This window comes from Dipodomys spectabilis, unplaced genomic scaffold (genome assembly GCF_019054845.1).
Source record: "Dipodomys spectabilis isolate Male_0828 unplaced genomic scaffold, ASM1905484v1 ptg000207l, whole genome shotgun sequence".
Lineage (NCBI taxonomy): Eukaryota > Metazoa > Chordata > Mammalia > Rodentia > Heteromyidae > Dipodomys > Dipodomys spectabilis.
Genome location: NW_024870884.1, coordinates 612231 through 636711, shown reverse-complemented (window position 1 = coordinate 636711; position 24481 = coordinate 612231). Strand labels below are relative to the sequence as shown.

The 24481-nt window shown below is 35.1% G+C and overlaps 1 protein-coding gene across 12 annotated transcripts in view; it reads left to right on the top strand.

Annotated features, from left to right (window-relative positions):
* Pcdh15 (protocadherin related 15) overlaps positions 1-24481 on the top strand; it is a 450667-nt gene that overhangs the window by 362138 nt on the left and 64048 nt on the right. For all 12 annotated transcript variants that reach the window (XM_042696488.1, XM_042696486.1, XM_042696489.1 and 9 more), the window contains one exon: positions 1304-1444. In XM_042696488.1, the coding sequence (XP_042552422.1) occupies positions 1304-1444 (141 nt within the window). The remainder of the gene's footprint in view (positions 1-1303; positions 1445-24481) is intronic.

Here is a 24481-nt window from a genome sequence, read left to right as displayed (position 1 = left end):
TCATTTTGCATATATATACCACATTTCCTTGATCCATTCATCTACTGAAGGGCATCTGAGTTTATTCCATAGCTTAACTATAGTAAATAATGCTACAGTGAACATTGTTGTGCTGGTAGCTTTAATATGACCTTGTTTGTGATCATTTGGGTAAATGCCCAGGAGTGGGACTGCTGGGTCATAAGGGAGCTCTATGTTTAGTCTTTTGAGCAACCTGCATACTGCTTTCCAGAGTGATTGAATCAGTTTAGATTCCCACCAGTAGTGTAATAGTGTTCCCTTTTGGCACAATCTTGGCAGCATCTGTTATTATTTGTTTTCTTGATAATGGCCATTCTAACTGGGGTGATGTGGAATCTCAATGTGGTTTACATTTGCATTTTTTATGGCCAGTGATGTTGAACATTTCTTCATATGTCTACTGGCCATTCTTGTTTCCTCTAAAGAGAAGTCTCTTAAATTCTTTGCCCACTTATTAATGGAATTGTTGTCTCTTTCAAGATTTATTTTGGGCTGTTAATATTTTTTAGCTCTAAGTATATTTTAGGTATATGGCCCTTGTTTAATGCATAGCTAGTAAAGATTCAGTGGGCTTTCTATTTATCTTGATCGCTATACCCTTTGCCATACAAAAGCTCTGAAATTTAATGCAATCCCATTTATCCAACCTTTAATTTGTTGTGTTTCTGGATCTTTATTTAGGAAGTTTCAACCAGTGTATCCCCTCTCCCTTCCTGTAATTTTTTTCAGGGCATCTGCTCTTACCTCAAGGTGTTTGATCTATTTGGAACTGATTCTGGTGTAGGGTGATATATAAGGATCTAACTTCAGTTTTCTACATGTCTATAGCCAATTCAGCCAGCACTATTTGTTGAAGAGGCTGTCTTTCTTCTAGCTGACATTTTTGGCTCCCTTATCAAAGATTAGGTGGGCATAGGTCATTGGGATCATTTAATGTTTGGTTGACAAAATCAACTGGATTTCCTTTTTTTAAAAAAGAAAGAAACATTAATATGATCAGTAAACCATCTGAACCTATCTAGGTCAACAAACTACGTAGTACTTTCAAAATGAATGAATATAGGAGGATTGACATTCTGAATAATGTCAAAATAACACCTAACAAAATCTAAAATTTCAAGACAGCATTTAGGGAAAGAACATAGTTTCTAAAACCTTGCTACCTTTTTATATAATTGTGATAACTAAGTATTTTTAATGCTTTTAAACCATAAGGCTTTTTAAGGAATTTTTTTCCCCAGTATGTGAAGAAAATGATGAGGAATTGTATTCTGAATTTTAGATAAATTCGGAATTAATAACATCACGGGTGTCATCTATGTGAATGCTCCCCTGGATTATGAAACACAGACAAGCTATGTACTTCGTGTTCAAGCTGATTCCCTGGAAGTGGTCCTTGCCAATCTCCGAGTTCCTTCAAAGAGTAAGTTAGAGCACTTCAGAGTTCGAAAATAACTGTATGGTGTTTCTTTGAATTTCTAATGAAACATATATACACACAAAGTTCTCCATGGAGAGGCCAAGAAGACAATTAGTAGGTGATGATTGTTATTTAAATAATTGATATACAGCAAGGCTGGGAGTGATTTCATAGGCCCCAAATGTCAAGGCAATAATATCTCGTTTCTAAACTATGCATATAATATTGTTAAAATGTCATCATCTTTGTAAATGAAATGAAAAACCTTATTCTTAGTTTCACTGTGAGGCCCTAGAGAAGCATCTGAAACACTGTAATTGATGTATGACACAAAACATTGTCCAAATAGTGTGATTTCTTGTACTTGTATATTCCCTAAGAGCAGAGGAAAAAAATCATCTTGACATCATTGACTAATGATTTCAATACAGCAGCATAATCAATCTTCATACAGGAGATAAAGTTAATAAAGTTAATACCCAATTTTTTTAAAGATAAGAAATGCTTCAGTCACACTTCAGACTAGAAAAATCAATGAAGGAAGAATTGGTGATTAAGCCCTCAAATTTTGATGCATAAATCTTTCTTAAATATGGATGTATTATTTGAAAATATAAAAAATGAAGTGTGAACATTATGACACAGATTTTAAGGGTTGTTGCCAATAATGGGACAAATGATTTTCTTTACATCCATTGAGGTAATTCTCTTTACACTGTAACAGTAGCTCATACGGTAGTTACAGCAAACATTTTGAAATTGAACCAGAAGAGATTAGGAGAGATGAAAAAAGTAGGAGTAATTGAAGGCTTAATATTATTAAAATATAATATTTGCACAGGAGATACATGGTAGAAGTCTGTGTCACAAGTAATATACACTGAAACAATGAATGACAGGAATGTTGGGGGGGTGGGTACCAATGAAAGGGGACAGATAAATGGAGAGCATAAGAGTGAATATAGTCAAAGTACTTTGTGTGAATGTATGGAAATAGAACAATGAGGGCAATTAATTTTAATATAAGAAGGGGAAGAGGTATGAAGAAGAGAATAAAAGTAATTTGATCAGAGTGCCTTTTCTTTATATATGGAAATATCACAATGAAACATCCCTTGTAAGACTAATGTATGCTAATAAAATATCTCAATAAAAATACCTAGAAGACTTTAGAAAACCATATTTAACACTTAGTAGCATAAAGACAGATCCACGGTTAAGGGGAAACACCATGTTAAGCACTCACACAACACAGTGGGATCTTAATATGGCATACCACTCATTGTCCTTGGAAGGGGAGAGGAACAACAAAAAGAACACTTGTCAATTGAATTTTGTATTTAGGGTGAACAAATGCAGCAGTGGTACTCACTAGGCACTGTGATGAAAATGAACTATATAACTTGTGGTTAGGAACAAGAGGGAAAATCTGGGAGAGAGCAAAGGAAGGAGTGACATTGTTCAAAAAGAAACGTACGCATTATCTGATTTAGGGAACTGTAACCCCTCTGTACATCACCTTTATAATAAAACATAAAAAGTTATAAATTAAAAAATAAATTAAAAATAAAGAACTTAAACCTTAACATGAGAGAGGAAAAGATGGGACTCAGAGATAGAAGATGTGTTTAAAATTTCCTCCCTCAGTTTAGCATTAGACAAGTGTCATAATTATTTACAGAATTAGTATAGTTGCTTGTAAATGCACAACAGAAGTATGCTAAAGACACCAAGGTGTGTCTTCAAATTAAAAGAATTAAAATATCCTTAGAGGTAACACATTAGTCAGAATTACACTCTTTCAAAATAGTAAACCAGTTCTATTTTATCTAATCCTTAAAATACAGACACTGATCATTTTTTAAAACATATACAGGCTTCTTCAACTTATTACCTGAGTTGGAGAAAAGCATGCAATACTTAGATTAGCTATAAATTACATAGTGTGACAATGCAAATACATATAAATGGAAGAGCCAATTAAAATTTAACAGTTGTCTTTATTTGAAGGAAGTGAATAGGCTTAGAAAAAAAATTACAAAATATTGGGTTCAAGAACTTAACACTTAAAAGAAATACTTGTGAATTATAGGACTATAGACACACTATTTCCATATAAAAATGAAATAAAAATAATAGTATTGCAAATTAAGTATAAATAATAGGAAATAAGTTCACCTTAAGCACACTTACACTTCTTTGTGTATGCATATGCATGAAGTGCAATTAATTAACATATTTTGAAATTATTCTCTCATAAATGCATCAGGCAGATTTTTAATGCCTGATACTTTGAATATTGTTTTTAACCCTTCATGACTGACCTTTGCTTCTTTTAAAGTTTGAAATAAAGGCCCATGTATTCCCAACTTAGTTTTATTTTTTAATAACATTTAACGGCCTATAATCAATTCTCAGTCTATTAGAATGAAATAATTAGACCATTATGTAAATTGAAGTTAATTAATTAGTTGACTAAAGTTCTGCTTTGCCTCTAAATTAGTGCCCTATCTTCCTGAGCGCTCACATGTATCATATGAATAAAGGCAATAGATGAAGGACGTTTAATTCATAAAAATGTGCTTTATTAATTTCCAAGAATGTACTCATAAAATCATTTTCCAGGTGAACTTTACAAATGTACTGCATTATAATTAGATTTAGCATTTAAATGTAAATAGTAATTAAAATAGAAAAATATAGTATTTATTTCATAAACTCAATGCTTGCTCATTGTTGGTGCGCTAACATTTGAGCTATTTTTTTGGCCCAGCTTTTAGCTGGTTAGTTGGAGATAAGAGTATTCAGACTTTTTTTTTTCTGATACTGGTATGGCACTGTAATCCTCCAGGGCTCAGGCTCCTGAGTCACTAGGATTATAGGGGTGAGCTACTGGGGCCTGACTTTCTTTTGCAAACAAATTATAGGTACTATCTTTTCCCCTTCCTTGCCTTTAAGGATACTATTATCTAATTCTCTTTTCCTGGTGGTATCAGCTGCTGACAATCATTTCCTAGATCTAAAAATTCATTCTTTTTATTTATTTAGTTTTGCTTAGCCAAAATATTCCTATGAAGAGAAAGTTTTCCATTTCAAATGAAAAGACAAGAAGAATTTTTTTTAATTTTTTTCTTTTTATTTATGGATAAATAAAAAAATTACTGCCTATGCCAGGCACCGGTGGTTCACGCTTGTAATCCTAGCTACTCAGGAGGCTGAGATCTGAGGATCATGGTTCAAAGCCAGCTCGAGCAAGAAATTCCGTGAAACTCTTATCTGCAATAAACCACCAGAAAGCCGGAACTGGCGCTGTAGCTCAAATTGAGGGACAGTGCTCAGGTCCAGAGTTCAAGTCCCATGGCTGACAAAAATAAAAATAAAAATAAATTACTGTCTACAATCTTTGGCAATAGTGATACTATAAATAAATGAATGAATATTTATTCATTTTGAATGATAAATGATGAAAAACCATTGAGATTCACAGAAGCCAATTTTGTTTTCTCAATGACTTAAAAATACAGAGTTTAGTTAATTTCATCTATTAGTTTATTCACCTGCTGCTAAAAACAAATGAAATTTTTTAAAAATACCAGTAGTCTTTTTAATCTGAGAAAACAAACTCACCATCTGAGGACCAGAAATGGTTTGTAGGCCACAGAATTCATTCAGTTGACATTTATTTAATATCTGTAATACGACAAACTCTGTAATACAATTTCAATACACAGAAATGTAGTTCCAAGCCTCCTTTGAATCCATACAAGAGAAAACACATTAGTGGCAATGCAAGTGTATTTTAAGTGTGACAACTTGTGTAGGTGCAAAGTGTAACAGTACTGAAAAGTGCCCTACTACCACACTGAATGAAAACCACGTTCAGGTGGCTCCACATTTATCTATGTACTGGCAAGCAAGCAAGCAAGACTCCAAAGAGCCAAGAACAGTAAACAGATCCTCTACATGATGCACATAATACTTATAAAAAGTTGTGACATAAACACCAAGGTTAAATGAATCTAAAATGGTAGACAAGAGGATACAAAGTAATTACCAATTTTTGTTAAGATCTTAAAAACAGATTTGCTGCTGTAAAAGCCTTAAGAATGGTCAAGTGAGTGAAAAATACAAAGAACTTTGCATGAAATATTCCTGTGAGAGAAAGAGGGAATGGTAATTCTACTTGAATTATTTTTCCATCATCGATTCATCACATATACAATATGTTGGAAATCACTTCCTCTGCCTTTCCACCTCAATTTTAATGTAAAATCATGACCCTCTGTAGGGAAGAATGCAAATAATAATATATCTTTGATACATATTTCATATTTTCTTTTGGCTATACAACCAAATGCAGAGTATCTGTATCATAAGGTATTGTTAAGATGTCAAGGAAACACCTTAATTATCTCCATGATTATACTAGTTTATATTCTCACCAAGTGTATGAGAGTTCCTCTTGCTCCACTTCACCACCACATGCCACTTGTACATTCCACATGGTAGCTGACATTGCTAGTGTAGTACCAGCTCTACCCACTCATGACAGTAACTTAGATAAATTTTATTTAAAATGGAGTGGGTATACTTTCAATCATGGGAATGTACTTAAGCACTCAGGTACTTAATATTTTAGGGGTAACTGTGGAAAACTTTAGACTATCCCTTTCCCTCCATTTATTTCTACTTCTGTTGCAAAATTTCTAGTCTTCTAGACTTCCAGTTTTTATTTTTCTTTCATTTCATTTTTAATCTCATTGTGACAGGTCTCTGTATTTCCATTCTTGACTCTCAGACTGACCACTATTTCTGATCAAATGAGGGTTTTCATTTCATTGAGGACAGATAGATGTGAATATGCTTATCCTTTACATCAACATTGAGCAAGTTCTTTTGCTCCTATTCATGTTTCATCTCGCTAGCCCACTCAGTGTCTACTGAATATGCAAAAAGAAAACCTGCGATATGTCCCTAGGAAGGCCCAAGGAGCTTGTGACCAGGGAAAACTCTACAGAAACTTTTGACACTATTTATGGTACAACGTAATCCTCACTTGGTTCTTTTTGTGTAGTACAAAGCAATAATGTGCAACTTTATAGCTCAGATTGATTTATGTAATTCCATAACTGAAGTGGCAATTTTTGCTTTATAGTAAAATTATAATTATCTTTCAACGTGGAAGAGAAAACCAAAGCCTTTTATAAATATGTCAATTTGCTTTGATTCAATAACTAGACATTCAATCAGGAATAAATGACAGAACAATTAAGATAAAGCTTAAACTGGTGATAAAACAACTCAAATTCGATTGATTTCATTTTATGGCTTTGCTTTAGGGTACAAGCTTGTAATACATTTCATTTTCATGGCTTTTCTGGTTTCAAACAGAAGGTCTGTGACAAATAATACTAATGACTTTAGTCAATATTGATTGACTTGCTAGAAAATTCTCTGTGTTTCTGGAATAATAGAATTGAAGCATGTCTCATGCTATATTTTGAATTCTACAATGCCAAGTTATGCTCAATTACTTATTTTTGCACTATTATTAAATGGCAACTATTCTAGCATCTCTTATTAATTTGCTGTTTTCAATATTAGATATCAGTTTATAAAAATTAATAGTACAATCACTTGTATTTTTTGTATCTAACATTTTTGGCATCTTATAGAAACTTACAACTGATGCTATTACACTTTAATGAAATAAAATATTATTTTGAGCCCCATAGAAATAGAATTTTCCCAAGAAAGCAATTAGACTGTACAAACCAGCTCTTCTTAGGAATGCAATTTAAAAATGGTTATAGAGTATTATAAATCTGTTTTTAAAACCAAGTGCATTGAGGAAGTATTTTTTCACTGACTGTAAAGTAAGGTCTATTGAACTGTTACACTAGCCTTTTAAAGTTAAAGAACAGACTGCAACCTATACTTCTATACTTATCCAAATATAACATGAAAGGAAATCATGTGAGATGAGGGGAAAAAAACACTTTATGTTGTTTCTCTGGGCAGCTAAAATTAAAGCTTTAGTTGTACTTGTGACATATACCTATAATCCCAACACTTGTGTGAGAGAGGAAAGGAGATCATGAATCTAAGATCAATCTGAGCTACCTAATAAAATTCTGGTTCAAAAAATGATGGACTGTGGATATAAGTCATCTGTAAAGCCTTATCTAGCACCAGCAAGGCTCTGGGTTTGATTCTTAGTACTGCAAAAGATAAAGATAAAAAATGAAAGTAAATGTTATTTCAGAGTCTATTCTTGTTCCTTATACCCCATGATCTGAGCCCCAATTTAAAGATCTTTAATTTTCTTCCTTAGTGAGAACTCTTTTCTAATTAATATGATTAGTAGAGTTCATATAGACTTAAGAGCTTTACTTTGGCCAGCAGATGTCTGCTGAGTGACTGGAATAGGATGAAAACACTTAGCATCTGCCTTCCTCTTTGGTGCTTTAATCCTTGGAATGTATGAATTCCACATTTGATTGCCCCTGGGAGTTGTCTGATGTGTTCATTCAGCTTAAGCTGCAGAAGTCCTTCTGCTTCTATTTTACTCTTTTACCTAAGGTCCTTCAGCCAAGATGAGGACTACCCATTCTCCCACACCCACAAATCACTAACCAACTTCATCTCTCTTTACTCGGATAGCAGCCAGGTGTGGCTCCCTTCTGCTCAGGAGTAGAAGTCCCAGTACAGCCACACCTTTATTAAGTCCCAGTACAGCCACACCTTTATTCCTTGCAGGTTTACAGGTTGTCATTTCTATTGTTTCTGTACCCCCAAAGACCTTAAGAATCTAGTAGCACAAGTGGAACTAGTCTTTTAAATCAGTTGCTAAAGATTTAATGTATCTATTAAACTTATTTTCATTTGTTTTACCACTTATTTCTAATGACTAGTTATTTTTTCCTCTTTAAGTAAAAAATTTTATTTTGAATAGCCATAACAAGCAGGTAAGCTTATTGTATTTTTATTGTAAAAGCAAACTAATAACCAAAATCTAACTACAAAACAACAAGAAGCCCTTCCCATTAATTAGACAAAAATAAGCAGTAGCATATGTTTAAATAATAAAGAAAAGTAGCACATCAGAATGGAAGAAATGGAATTGGCTCAAACCATAGCATGCTTAAGCATGAGAAGTTTATCTAAATTCCCAGTATTGTCTCTATCACTTCCTCCCACCAAAATAAAATGAAAGACTGTAAACAGGAATAAACCTTTAGACATTTCTCTGTTTCTACTACCGTAGGGCTCTCAGTATTGATGGACATTTTGTAAGCCATTTTCTTTTGTAATTTCCATGTTGACTGAGATCCCTTAATCTTAATCTTAAATAATATAGTTTAACAATCCCTTAATCTTAAATGATATAACTAATTTTTGCTTTCACAGTGTTTTGCTCTGGTGTTTTCCTGGTGTGTTGTTTGCAACACTGGTTATAAGATACCTGCTTCCATTGCTTCCACGATCAATTCCTAACTGTTCTATAAGTCTCAATATAGAAGTCACCTGATTTTATTTGTTTTCATTATGAAATATTGTCTCTGACATATGGAAACCAAACACATCTGTCTGTGATTTTGTCTCAAAAATTAGTATTGATCTTTTTTTAATTAATAAGGTTTTTTTTTTAAGATTGATCTTAATCAATTTGGTTTTGCTCCATGCTCCATTATGAAAAAAAAGGTTCTCAATGGTGATCTCAGAGAAACAAAATTTGAAAGGAATTCTAAAGTACTAAATATGTGGATATCAGTATTGACAGTGAGATTGCAACTGCACAATGTTATTACCTATTAAATTATATTTAATGTAATTCTTCTGTCACATAAATGCTTTTATGCTATCTCTTGCTTACTCAACTTATTGGTTTTAGTTTTTATGGTTGTTATTGGTTGTTATAGGACCCAGGATCTCAAAACTGCTGAACAACAAATTCTAACAGTAAGCTATATAGCAAGCCCCACAACTTTACCTTTTTTTTTTTTTAACATTTACTATGTATACAAGATATATACCTACTCTTGTTATGATTACATTACAAAGGAAATGTATGTAATTTTCACCTAGAATAATTAAAATACCACAATTTTAAAATTCTTCTCAATGAGTTGAAATTTACAAAGTTCTTTGGTGAGTTAAAAGTACAAAATGACAAGTCCTAAATACTAGGGCAAATTCCAGAAGATAGTTCATTCCAAGATAAAAAATGTTAAATATAATGGTAACAAGAATTACTGGAAACATGTTCAGTTGACTCTGTGATGAAAAATATAGCTACTACCTTAGGATGCATTTCAAGGATTGGCTAAAGCTTTTGAGTCTTTTCTAGTTGTTTTTACACAGACAATGCCAGTATTCTTAATCCGTATATGTACTACTGAGATAATGTGTAGAGCTGGAATTTGACTCAGTGGTAGAATATTTGCCTACTTGGGTTAAATTCCTAAAACTGAAAACAGCACTAAAAATTGATAGAATTAATCTTTATTTAAGAATCATTAAGTATATATTTAATATTTATGCAAAAAGATGTATATCTTGTTTGGGGGAATATTGTTTTAAATTGTATCAGGAGACACACCAAGATAAATGTAGATATATAGATAGATATTTATATCTATCTATAGATATGGATATGGATATATAGAGATAGAGATATACAATAAAATAAGTTTTGTCTTGATATATATTTTGGGGGGGGTGGGGATCGGTCGTGGGGCTTGAACTCTGGGCCTGGGCGCTGTCCCTCAGCTCTTCAGCTCAAGGTGAGCACTCTACCACTTGAGCCACAGTTCCACTTCCAGTTTTCTGGTGGTTAATTGGAGATAAGAATCTCAGGGACTTTCCTGGCTTTGAACTGTGATCCTCAGATCTCAAATTCCTGAGTAACAAGGATTACAGGCGTGAGCCACCAGCACCTGGCTGAATTATATTTTTTATATATGCCCACATATATATATAATACATATAAATTATATATGTATACCTTTATATATAATACATATAAAGTATTTATGTATACCTTTTTATATAATGATATATATATGTATGCATGTATGTGTATGCATATGTACATGTATACATATATGTATACATATGTATACACATATATAGACAATAATATTTTTAAATTGATATTTCACTTTTATTTGGGTGGCATATCAAGATCTTGTTTCTGTCACATAATTCTCAGAACATTATATTCCATATCAAAGAATCAGGAAGAAATATTAAGTTCACAATTATAGTTTAAGAAGTAAGCATTTATCTAAGAGCAAAAGCGTTTACAAGTCAAAACCATGGTACTGAAGGACTTTGTATGCTGGCAGAGGTGCGATGAAAATTATAAAGATGTGCAACAGCCTGGAGAGAATGCGCTCTAAGCCAAAGACTTGAAATTGCACATCATACATATTTTTAAAAAATAAGGAGAAATTTCTCTGGCAATCTGATATCAGGGCTTTCTGAGCAAGGGAATGGAACCAGTGATGCTTTAAGGTGTAGCCACACAGGAATCTACTGGGCTAAGTCAGCCCAGCCATCTTCTTGCTGGGTAATCCATAACAAAGAAAGAGAGCGTCCTGAGACCATCTGAATGGGTCTCTTTAGGAATCTAACAAGAGAAAAGTCAGACGATAGAAGCTCTTCCATTTAACCAAAGGGAAAAATAAAAGCTGTTAAGGGTTGCAATGGAGAAAAGATGTGTACTGATGGCCTGTTATCCAGATTAGAAGAATGATTCCAGAAAAGCTAAGAGTCATTGTGATACCAAACATTTCAGATACTCAAGTAACTATATGGCCAAAGAAAGTAGGTTTCATCACAATTAGCTGGTATTCACAATGACTACAATTAAGGCCAGATAAATAAAAAGGAATGAACAGGTGAAAGTTAGTTTGATCTTATTTGTTCAAAACAAAATTTAAAACTTAAGATATTCTGGCACATTCTTTGGTTTTGTTAGTGTTTATAATTTTATGAGGTATATAATTCAAGTTAATTTACTCAATATCAATTTGGACTCAGAAATAAGACTGTATTATTCAGAGATAAGAAACATAAATTTAATGTATCTTTCTTGATCATCAGCATGCAGAACACAAGTCTATCAGTCAATTCTTCCAAATCAAATTTGGTTTTTACAGCCAGCAATTTTTATAAGCATGATTAATCAATCTTCATCCTATTTTCTTTCTTTTTTTTATTCTATTATGGCATCTTGTACCTAATTAGTCTCCCATGTAATATCTTAAAAATAATTACACACAAGCAAGTCAAAGGAAATCATTATTTTAAATGCAGTCACTTTCAATTCCGAAAGTCTGTTGCCAGTAATATATTTATAACATATGCTCCTGGTCAAGATTGTCTGTCAGAGATTTGTGTGCTTGTGTTTCATTGAAATGCCAAAAAAGTCACATACTCTACCCAGTTCAATGGCATCCTATTAAATGGCATCCCATTAATACAAAATGCAAAATAGCTTAAGGATAAACATTAAAGAGGAAATTTCATTTAAAAATCTATAATAGCAAATATTCTTTAACCAAGATAACTTCATGATTAACTTGCTCTAAATCACCATTAGCTTTGTAGAACAGAACAAGTTTAAAAAACAAAAGAGGCCTTAAATTTGTATGCATTTAAATAGTCAACAGCCCTAAATCTAATATTAGACAAGATTTGATTTCTACTGTAATTTGATTTTTAGTAACTTAAGATTAGAATTTTTAGAAACTTTAGAATTTTCAGCTTCTTTCAGTAAATAGATATATGCTTCATATTTGGACAATGGAAAATGTTAGTATTTGCAAAGTAATTAATTTATTAGAACCCAATAAAATAATTATAAACCATTATTATCCTAGTTGAAATGTTTGACCCTTAACTTATAAGTCTACCAATCATATACTGAAAGTATTTCAATTATTTCTCCAGATTCTCCCTCTAAATTCTCTCTAAAATTAATGGTGGTAGAATTTTAGAAAAGCAGAGGAGAAAGAACAGGCGAGGGAAGACAAATGGAGAGAAAAAGGCTGGTCAAATACAATTATAATATACACTGCTTGTATAAATGTGGGAATGGGTAAGATGGAGAGATGTTTCGAATGATCGAACAGGTGATATTCATCAAGATATGTTGTCAACATGGATTGATATAATGAATTAAAACTCATTTGTACCACTAAATAAACATAATTTTAAAACTAAAAAATAGAAGGGTACATTAGAAAATCAAGCTGTCATTTTCATTTTCTATTGTTATTATAAAGGTGATGTACAGAGGGGTTCCAGTTATTAACTGACTCATTTTCATTCCTTAGTTTAATGTTCTCTTGTCTTGGCTGAGAACCAGATAATATATTTACAAAAGTGCACACATTTCTCCCCCAAATAATATTAAAAATAAATGTAACCATACATAATGATAATAGTTACAATATTCCTCCTCTGACTTACTCAGTAGTACAATAATAAAATCATCCAAGTTGTCAATTTTTATAAATCAGCTAGTTATATATAAAAGCAATGTGAATGTCACATTCACATTGGGGGAGCCAGTAGATATGAATGCAATTATTATCTTAATTCATTATTAACCTTTTAGTCAAACATGTGAACACAAAATGTGTGTTACACATTCAAGCAATTAAAATCAAGCAATGAGTAATTAAATCAATATCAAAGCTAAATTGGGAAATGATTGAAGTAATTTTGAAATATCCCATCTCATTTCTGACCTAGAATGTATATTATTTACCTTAGTTTTGCTCTTTGAGATCATTAGGGCCAAGTTTCTGATCAGATTTCTGATTAAGATAAGTTGAGGTTAAGAAAGGGTAAGATAATAGATAAAACTGCAACTGATTTTTAACATGTATCTATTGATCCAAGTCAGAATGAAAGAAAACAAGTGTATTTGTGTTTGTCTAGAGGGTCATTAGGATTAGGATTGTGTTAGTTTTCTAGTTCAGATTATGGTTAGGGTTAGGGAAACTTGAAGTTTAGGGTGAAACTGAGTTTTCTACTAACATTTAGATGTAAAGTACATATAATAGAAAACATAATACTTTCCTTACTTTTCTCTTCAGGATCATTAGGGTTAGGTTTTCCATTATGTTTAGGCAAAGGTTAGGGTTAGATAAAGGGTAAGCTATTGGGCAGAACTACAATGGATTTAAACAGTTGATTCCAGGTCAAGATGAAAGAAAACTAATGTATTTGTGTTCCTTTTATCACCCGTGGGTCATTAGTGTTAGAATTAGTATTAGTTTTCTAGTTTATATTAGGTTTAAGGTTGGGGAAGGGTAAGCTTTAGGGTAAAACTGAGTTTTCTACTAACAATTAGAAGTCAAGTGCTGTAAAAAAAATAGTATATAAAATGTATTCCTCATACAGAAAAAGCCGAAGAATAAAATATAGTAACTTTTCTCATCCTATAATTCTGAGTTATGTATTCTGTAAATATTTTGTATGCATATTATACTCCTTCTAGTACTGTAAAGTGACATTGTTTCTATACCTTCTCTTTACTCAAATTATTTCTATTTGTTTTTAATAAACAATTACAACTGCCTTAGCAAATCTGATTAAATGCTTTTCTGTGGTGATATTTTTCTTCTTAAATAATTTTTTAAAATATAGATCCAGTCTTTTACCTAAAATTCAAAATGAGGAAGAGAAACACAGGAGAACTCTTAATAGTAAAAATATCAAAAATTGTAAAGAATTCTGTAGATAAATTAAAAATTTTCTTTCCCATGTTGTAACATAAACTCATGGTATTTATTTACCAAAGAAGATGTCCATGCTGAAATAATCCACATGAAATTTAAATATTGAAATTAACAAATATAATTATGTGTATTAATCTGCTTAGTCAGTTACATCATAACATAGAACAAGCATATAATACAGAAAAGTGCTTCATTGTTTGGAAGTCACATAAACTTCCAACAATTACTTCACAGAATGATAAAAACATGTTGTAGAATATACAAACAGCTTGGTGGGTGTCAAATAACTAAAGTAGAACAAGTCAGCGACAATGAAGATGTCATTGAGATGATGAACACTAAAATGTAAGTAGACTTAACATGAAAAAATGAAAAGATGTCTAGGATAGTTCTAGCAGGATCACAATAGCTCAATAGCTATGTATGTATGTACTTATGCTAATCAAGATGAACCACCACAAGATATGGAAACGGGAGGGTCTTTGTTTACTTAACGTACTATATGCAGTTATGTCTTTTTTTCTTTCTTTTTTTTCCCTTTGATTTACCTCCTGTTGTCACTGTTTTTGATTTGGTACCTTTTGTATTGTATCTGATTTGGGGATGGGAAGGGGACTGACAGAAATAGGAAGGCAAAGGAAAATGGATGAACCAATACAACAGTGATATTCACAAGACCCTATGTTTTAAATGAACTCTACAACTTGGGGAAGATGGAGAACTGGGGGGGGGGGGGCAGCATAAAGGGGGAAAATGAGAGAGGGGTTTACAATGCTTGACAAGAATTGTACTCTTTTTCTTACTTATGTAATTGTGACCCCTCTGTATATCACTTTTACAATTTAAAAAAAAGTCAAGTTGTTATATGAAATAAATTATTGGAGATACTTTTTAAATTTTTTAAATTATTTTTAACCTTTTTAGAGTAACTCACATTTTTTTGCTAGTACTTGAACACAGAGCCTCACCTTCTAATTGGCTAGAGCTGGTGATCTACAATTTGAGCATGCTTTCAACCCTGGCGATCAATGGGGTGACAGATGTCACAGCCAGATCGCCCTCACATCCTTGAGCATGCTTTCAATCTAACATGTTTCTGTTTAACTAGAGATAGAATCTCTCAGACTATCCTGCTAAGGCTGTACTTCAACCACAATCAGAAGACCTCAATTTCTACAATAGCTAGAATTACTGGCATAAACCAATGGAACCCAGCTAAGATTGATTCAATAAAGAGGCAAGAGCAGCAGCAGTAAGCCTATAGAAGTGTTTGCCTTACATAATCAGATTCCTTGAATCTCAGCCATACCATGTACTGGGGAACTTAAACAGATAACTAACCTGATTTTTAGTAACAAATATGAGTATAATCATAATGAATGTATAAACAAAGCATTATGGTATAACATCAATGAAGAAAATGTGTGACAAACAGACAAAAAGTTGAAAAAGGTTAAGTAAGTCATTAAAACCAAATAAATTATTTTACTGAATGTTTATACCCACTGGATAGCTGTAGTGTAATTAAACATTCAACAGATTTTTCTTTAATTTTAGACATTTTTGTTTTGAGTTATAATATTGACTGTCACATTATTTTTCTCAAAAAAGGATATATTAACTTCTTAAAAATAATAAGGCACAAGAGTGTTTTTATTGGCACAATATTGTCACAGCAGTGTCTAAAATTGCCATAGTGGAATCGGTTCCGGGAAGATGGCGGAGGAGAGGCTGGAATCTGAACAAGCTCTTGCATAGAAAACAGTTTCAGAGTTCCAGTGAACAGTCCCAAGCCAGAGAATCACACCAAGTGTGCCATCACAGGACAGAGAGTTAGCCAAGAGAGGGGAAGCCAAGCAGACACATCTGAGCGTCTGCCAGCAGCTGCTGCTGCGGCGGCAGGGTCGCAGCGGCGACCGCAGCCGCAGCCATACCTGAGCGCTCACACAGAGAGTCTGGGACGAAGGAACCAGACGCAGCGGGCGAGCGGATTCTACTCAACACCAGCAAGAACCGACAAGGAGCGGACAACTTCATCCTGCACTTTGCAGACCAGAGACAACCCAGGATCCAAGACTCGGCGTGAGTAGCCCCACTTCCTCACTCCTTCCCAGGGAGCAGAGGAGGGAAGGCCACCCCTCCCCCCCCCAGCACCGGTGATCTCCATCTTGGATACCGACAAAGCTCGGAGGAGCGGCTAGCTCCAGCTCAGGCCTTGGAATAAAACGAGTCATTTAGCAGGTCACAAGAACTTAACGGCGAAGTGACCTCACAGACTCAGTTCCATCCAGGGAAAAGTCACCCAGCTCAGGCGCCAGCCATTGGAGTGGCTCTCCTCACCGGGTAACCAGAGCCAGAGGCTGCCCCTCCCTCTAGCAGCCACCACAATCAATTGAAAAACAGAAACCCTGAGAATGGCTCCAGGCTGGGTGCTGTGAGTTTTTTTCACAAAATAGCCCCAGGGAAAAGCTACTGTTTGCTGAAAGGCCTCAACTCTACCCAGAACCTAGCCTCATCACTGCATCCCCCTCTTTTGTGATTCTCAAAGCAGATCACCCTCCCAGTAAACTAACCTGGGAGGGGGAATCTCAAAATCTTGGGTAAAGCAGAGCATTTTTCTGCCTGTTCCAACAAACTGACTTAAGAAACCAATCAAGCCACTGGACCTCAAGCTGACCAGAGACTCCAACCACACTCTGGTTACAGACAAAAGGGAGATACAGGACTCTTCCCACCCCTCCCCCCCCCCAAAAAAAAAATCAAAGACCTTTTTTTTTTTTTTTCTTCTTCTTCTTCTTTTCTTTTTTTCTTTTTTTTGTTTTGTTTTTTTTTTCTTCTTTTTTTGTTACCTTATATATATAAAAAATTTTTTTTTGCTTTTCTAAAACTTTTATTAATCTTTAATTTTTGCCTCTTCTGAAAAAATAATTGTTTTCCATTAACTTTTTTTGTTTTTTTTTCTTTTCTCCTCTTATAATTTTTATTTTAGGAATACGTGAATGTGTGTTTTCCTTTCTTTTCTTGTCTTCTTTCTCTTTTTCTTTCATTCTTAATTATCTTTTTGTTTTTTGTCTAGCTCTACTGAACTTCTGATCTTTTCTTCTCACTTTCCTATCCTTTCCATCTTTTCCTCTTTGTTCTTCTTTATGTGACTTAACTCTTGTCCTGCACATCCTCAGATAAACCCGTAGTTAACCAGTAGACCCTACCCCCCATTGTGTACACACTTAACCCACAAACTTATTACTCAATTCAAAACCTCTGAGACTTAAATTCATTAATAGCAGTACTACCTCTTTATACCTATATAATATTTTAAGCATTTTTTTAAAGTTTTCCACATCTCCTCTATGTTCCTCCCTTTCTCTCAACATATTCATATTCCTCTATAAATAGATGGTCTTTTAATCTCTAAAATAACATTAATTTTTACATTTCTATTTTTTTTCTGGTCTCTTTTCATTCCCCTTTCCCTTTCTTCTTTCTCTCTCTCTCTCTACTTGCATCCTACCCAACCTTTTCCTGCACTGTGATTAGGACATAGTTAACTCTCCCTGTGCCTCCCCACACCAATCTATTCCTATTTTTTACCCACATCTCTCCCTAACCCTAATAATTTCTGATTTTCCAAATTCTTCTCTGCGGTTCGAAGTCCTTTAACATATAGTTGTTTGATGTCCAATAGATGTATCTGTTGAACTAGATTGTATCTGTAGACTATTGACTGTACAAATGCAAACTTTGGTTGATGGTTGCCTTAAGATAGTGTTCTAGCACAAAACTGGTGCTATCTTCATCTCAAATGGGCAGAGTAAGCCGGAAAAACACAAGAAAAATGGCAAATTCGGGTATCTCAATTCCCAATCTTGATAATCAGGGGTTAGAACAGATAATGAATAATCCAGAGGAGAGTTCCCAAACAGCTCTACAAACATTGCTGGCAAACATGATAAATGAAAAGTTTGACAATGTACAAAGGACTCTGTATGAGCGTGACAGGGAGAGAGAGGAGGCATCCCAGAAGTTTATACAGGAATATCATAAGCGTGAGGAAGCTACTCAAAAACTGATACAGGATTTGCGTGAACAACTTGAGAATACTCAAAGAGAAAGGGAGGAATGGCGTGAGCAGGCTGAGAACACTCAAAGAGATCTGCAGGAATCCCACGAACGGGAGGAAGCTAATCAAAGAGTAATACAGGAATTGAGAGACCAGGTAGAGAACACACAAAGATCACTAAAGGCATTCATGGAATCCATTAACAAAGAGCTGAAGGAAGTCAGGGAGACCACAAAGGGAATGCTGAATGGAACCCAACAGAAGGAATGGGAGCCCAAAGAAACCATAACCAATCAACTAAGTGATTTGAGGACAAACACTGAACACCAAATTAAGGAAGTAAAGAAATTCATACAAGACCTAAAACAGAGCTTCAACAAAGAACTTGAAGCCATCAAAGCTGACCAACTAGAAGGAAAAGAGATAAAAAACAAAGTAGAGAGTCTTGACAGCCGGTTAGACCATGCAGAAGATCGAAACTCAGGGATTGAAGACAGCCTAGATATTATAGAGAAAGAACATACAACCATCCAAGACAAGTCCAAGAAATATGATAGATCTATCCAACACCTGGAAGACACCATCAGAAGGCCTAATCTAAGGATAATGGGTGTAGAGGAGCACCTAGAAACAGAAGTTAATGGTCTAGGAAATTTGTTTAACAGGATCCTAGCAGAGAACTTCCCAAACATGCAAAAAGATAGGCCTGTCCAGATACAAGAAGCCTTTAGAACCCCAAATAGACCAGACCAGAATAGGACATCCCACCGCCACATTATAATCCACACAGGATCAACTCAGAACAAGGAAAAGATCCTTAAAGCTGTCAGAGAGAAAAGGGTAATCACTTATAAAGGGAAACCAATTAGAATCACCTCAGATTTCTCAGCAGAGACAATCAAAGCAAGAAGAGCCTGGAACGATGTATGCCATGCCCTAAAAACAAACAACTATCAACCAAGAATACTGTACCCAGCTAAACTCTCCTTCATAACCGAAGGCCAAATAAAAACCTTCCATAGCAAAGAAAAATTGAAACAATACATCTCCACCAAACCAGCCCTACAAAAGATTCTTAAAGATGTCCTACACATAGAAAACCAACAAGACCGCAATAAAGGCCAAGAAACTGCACTCAAACTGAGAATCCAAGAACCATAGGAAGAACCCAGTTTTCGTAGCCCCCAAAAAGGTAGATAACATGGCAAGAACTCCCAAATACCTCTCAGTCCTATCTCTTAATGTTAACGGACTGAACTCTCCAATTAAGCGACATAGACTGTCTAGTTGGATTAAAAAACAAGACCCTTCTATCTGCTGCCTGCAAGAGTCACATCTTGCCCGTAAAAACAAACACATTTTCAATGTTAATGGCTGGAACAAAATCTACCAAGCAAACGGACCGCATAAACAGGCGGGAGTTGCAATCCTAATATCAGATAAAATAGACTTCAAATTAAAATTCGTGAAAAGAGATAAAGAAGGTCACTACATACTAATTAAAGGATCTCTCCTTCAGGAGGATATTACAATTCTAAATATCTATTCACCAAACAATGGAGCACCCAAATTTATCAAAGAAACACTACTTTCCCTCAAATCCCATATAGATCCAAAGACATTAATAGTTGGGGATTTTAACACACCACTCTCCCCACTAGATAGATCAACTCGGCAAAAACTCAACAGAGAAACCACAGATCTAAACAGCTGCATAGATCAACTAGACTTAACAGACATTTACCGAACATTTCACCCAGCAGCATCAGAATACACGTTTTTCTCAGCAGCACATGGAACGTTTTCTAAAATAGACCACATTTTAGGCCACAAAGCAAACTTGTCTAAATTCAGAAACATTGAAGTTATACCTTGCATTCTCTCTGACCACAAGGGAATAAAATTAGAACTCAACACCAAAAGCCACCAAAGAAAGTCCGGTATCACATGGAGGCTGAACAACACACTGCTGAATCATGAGTGGATCATGGAAGAGATTAGAAAGGAAATTTAAATGTTCATGCTATTCAACAAAAATGAACACACAAATTACCAGCTCCTCTGGGACACAGCAAAGGCAGTACTCAGAGGCAAGTTTATAGCTCTGAGCTCCTACATCAACAAATTGGAGAGATCTGAAACTAGCAATTTAATGATGCATCTAAACCTCCTTGAAAAAGAGCAGCAAGATAAACCCCAATCCAGTAGACGGAAAGAAATAATCAAAATTAAATCAGAATTAAATGAATTAGAATCCAAAAAAACTATAGAAAGAATCAACAAAACAAAGAGTTGGTTCTTCGAAAAACTTAACAAAATTGACAGACCCTTAGCAAATCTTATCAGAAAAAGAAGAGAACACACCCAAATAAATAAACTCAGAGATGAGAATGGAAACATCACCACGGAAACAACCAAGATTCAGAACATTATAAGAGAATACTTCTCAAAACTGTATGCTAATAAGTTTGAGAACTTGACAGAAATGGACCTCTTCCTAGCAAATATTGACATGCCAAAACTAAACCAAGATGAGTTAAACTATCTTAACAGGCCCATATCAAGCATTGAAATAGAAACAGCAATAAGAGACCTCCCAGCTAAGAAAAGTCCAGGACCAGATGGTTTTACAGCGGAATTTTACAAGGCCTTCAAAGCAGAGCTCACACCAATTCTCCTCCAACTCTTCAATGAAATTGAAAGAGAAAGCTCACTACCGAACACATTCTATGAAGCCATCATAACCCTCATCCCAAAACCAGGCAGGGACTCATCAAAGAAAGAGAACTATAGACCCATTTCTTTGATGAACATTGATGCAAAACTTCTCAACAAAATTTTGGCCAACCGACTTCAACAATTCATCCAAAAAATCATACACCACGATCAAACAGGATTCATTTCAGGGATGCAAAGCTGGTTCAATATACGCAAATCAATTAATATTATTCATCACATCAACAGGAGCAAGAATAAGAACCACATGGTTATCTAAATAGACGCAGAAAAAGCATTCGACAAGATCCAACACCCCTTTATGATGAAGGTTTTGGAAAAATTAGGAATCCATGGAACATTCCTCAATACAATAAAGGCTGTATATGACAAACCTACAGCCAGCATTATACTCAATGGTGAAAAACTAAAGCCATTTCCTCTTAACTCAGGAACAAGATAAGGATGCCCACTCTCTCCACTTCTCTTCAATCTAGTGTTAGAATGCCTAGCTACAGCAATAAGACAAGATGCAGACATAAAGGGGATCCAAATAGGGAAAGAAGAAATAAAACTCTCCCTCTTTGCAGATGACATGATCTTGTATTTAAAGAATCCCATGGACTCCACTCCCAAATTACTTAAGCTGATTCAAAACTTTGGCAAAGTAGCAGGTTATAAAATTAACCCCCCAAAATCCATGGCTTTTCTGTATGCCAACAATGAGAAAAGTGTGGCTGAAATTAGGAAAGCAACTCCATTTGTAATCGCCCCACAAAAAATAAAATACCTAGGAATTAACTTAACTAAAGAAGTGAAGGACCTCTATGATGAAAACTTTAAAATCTTGAAAAAGGAAATCAACACAGAACTTAAAAAATGGCAAAACCTCCCATGCTCCTGGATTGGAAAGATTAACATTGTGAAAATGGCAATACTTCCCAAGTCTATCTACAAATTCAACGCAATACCTATCAAAATTCCACCCTCATTCTTCAAGGAAATAGAAGAGGCAATCCAAAAATTCATATGGAACAATAAAAGACCCCGAATAGCAAAAACGCTCCTCAACGGAAAGAACACGGCTGGAGGAATATCAATACCAAATTTCAAACTCTACTATAAAGCCATAGTAATCAAAACAGCTTGGTATTGGCATAAGAACAGACCTCAGGACCAATGGAATAGAATTGAAAACCCAGAAATGAACCTACAGACCTATAGCCATCTAATCTTCGATAAGGGAGCTAAAACAATAGAATGGAAGACAGACAGCCTCTTCAGTAAATGGTGCTGGCAAAACTGGTTAACTACATGTAGAAAACTAAAGCTAGATCCTTATATATCACCCTGCACCAGAATCAACTCCAAATGGATCAAAGACCTTGAACTCAAAGCAGACACTCTGAAAACATTACAGGATGGAATAGGAGAAACCCTGGGTCTCCTCGGCTCAGGCCGAAATTTTCTGAATAGAGACCCGGAAACACAACAAATCAAAGAAAGGTTGGACAAATGGGATTGTATAAGGTTGCAGAGCTTCTGCAGGGCAAATGTCATAGCTAGCAAGATCAATAGAAAGCCCACGGATTGGGAGAAGATCTTTACTAGCCATACAACGGACAAGGGTCTCATATCTAAAATATACTTGGAACTCAAAAAATTAAACCACCCAACAACAAATCCTCAAAGAAACAACTGCCCAATAAGTAAGTGGGCGAAAGACCTAAAGAGAAGCTTCTCTGAAGAAGAAAGAAGGATGGCCAATAGACACATGAAGAAATGTTCAACATCCCTAGCCATAAAAGAAATGCAAATCAAAACAACATTGAGATATCACCTCACTCCAGTTAGAACAGCAAAAATCAAGAACTCTAACAACAACAGATGCTGGAGGGGATGTGGACAGAAAGGAACCTTACTTCATTGTTGGTGGGAATGTAAACTTGTTCAACCACTTTGGAAAGCAGTATGGAGTTTCCTCAAAAGACTCCATATAGAGCTCCCCAATGACCCAGCAATCCCACTTTTGGGCATTTACCCAAATGACCACAAACAAGGCCACACTAAAGCTACCAGCACAACTATGTTTATTGCAGCATTATTTACCATAGCTAAGATATGGAACCAACCCAGATGCCCCTCAGTAGATGAATGGATCAAGAAGATGTGGTATATATACACAATGGAATTCTATGCCTCCATCAGAAAGAATGACATTGCCCCATTTGTTAGGAAATGGAAAGGCTTGGAAAAAATTATATTAAGTGAAGTAAGCCAGGCCCAAAGAAACATAGGTCCCATGGTTTCCCTTATTTGCAATATCTAGTATAGGTATGATTCAAGGGGAAAAAGTCAGAGAATGTGATGTTAGGAAAACGAACCCTCAAATATGTATTTTAATGTTTTTGTTTCATTCATGCATGTGTTTCTAACGCATTTATAATATTATTTCTTTGTTGCTTTGTATGTCCCTCCCCCACAGTGTAACCCCCGCTTTCACTATATTTGATGTCAGTATAACATGTGGAGGAGACGGGGACAAACAAGTCGTTTAAGGATTCAGGTGGACCTGTTGCAACAATGAGAAGTACAAAATGTCATGTCAAAACCAGCTTTACAATGTCGGTGGGGGGGAGGGAGGGGGGGTATGATTGGGTGGGGGGGAGGGGGCAGGCTGGGAAGGGAGGTGAAGGGTAAACAAAGGAGGAGGCTGCAATGCTTGGTAAGAAATGTATGCATTTTCCTGCCCATGTAATTGTAACCCCTCTGTACAGTATGTTTTCAAATAAAATAAAATAAAATAAAATAAAAAATAAATAAATAAAATAAAATTACCATAGTGCCAAAGTAGGTAAACTTCCAAATTTAACATTCGTTAAGTGAATTGGAAAGTGATCTTCTCAATTTCAACACTTAACAACAGAAACCCCCCAAAATATAGTCAGTTATTATGAATGTACATGTAATTATAAAAGAAGATTTGAAGCCAGGCATGATGGCTCATGCCTGTAAGCCTAGCCACTCAGGAGGCTGAAATCTGAGCATTGCGGTTCAAATCGGGGCAGGAAAGTCCATGAGACGCTTATCTCCAATTAACTACCAGAAAACTGGAAGTGGCCCTGTGGCTCAAGTGGTAAAGTGCTAGCCTTGAGCTGAAGAGCTGAGGGACCCTGCCCAGGCCCAGAGTTCAAGCCCCACGACCAAAAAAAAAAAAAAAAAAGTTGATCATATAGCAATACATATTTACTCCATTTCAGCATTTCCATTTGTTTCAATAATAAAATATTGAAAGTAGGACACTGGAAAGTTTATTTAGCTCAAGATCTAGAGGCTTAAAGGTTTGGCTCTGGTGAAGACCTGACTCTGATGACGGCCTGATGATAAATGGCATCATTGGCCACAGTGGGAGACTACATGGAGAAACAGGAAACCTGAGACCGAAAGACCGGCCATTCTTGCTCTTCATATAAGCATCCTTCCAAGAAAAATGGCGCAGGGTCCCAT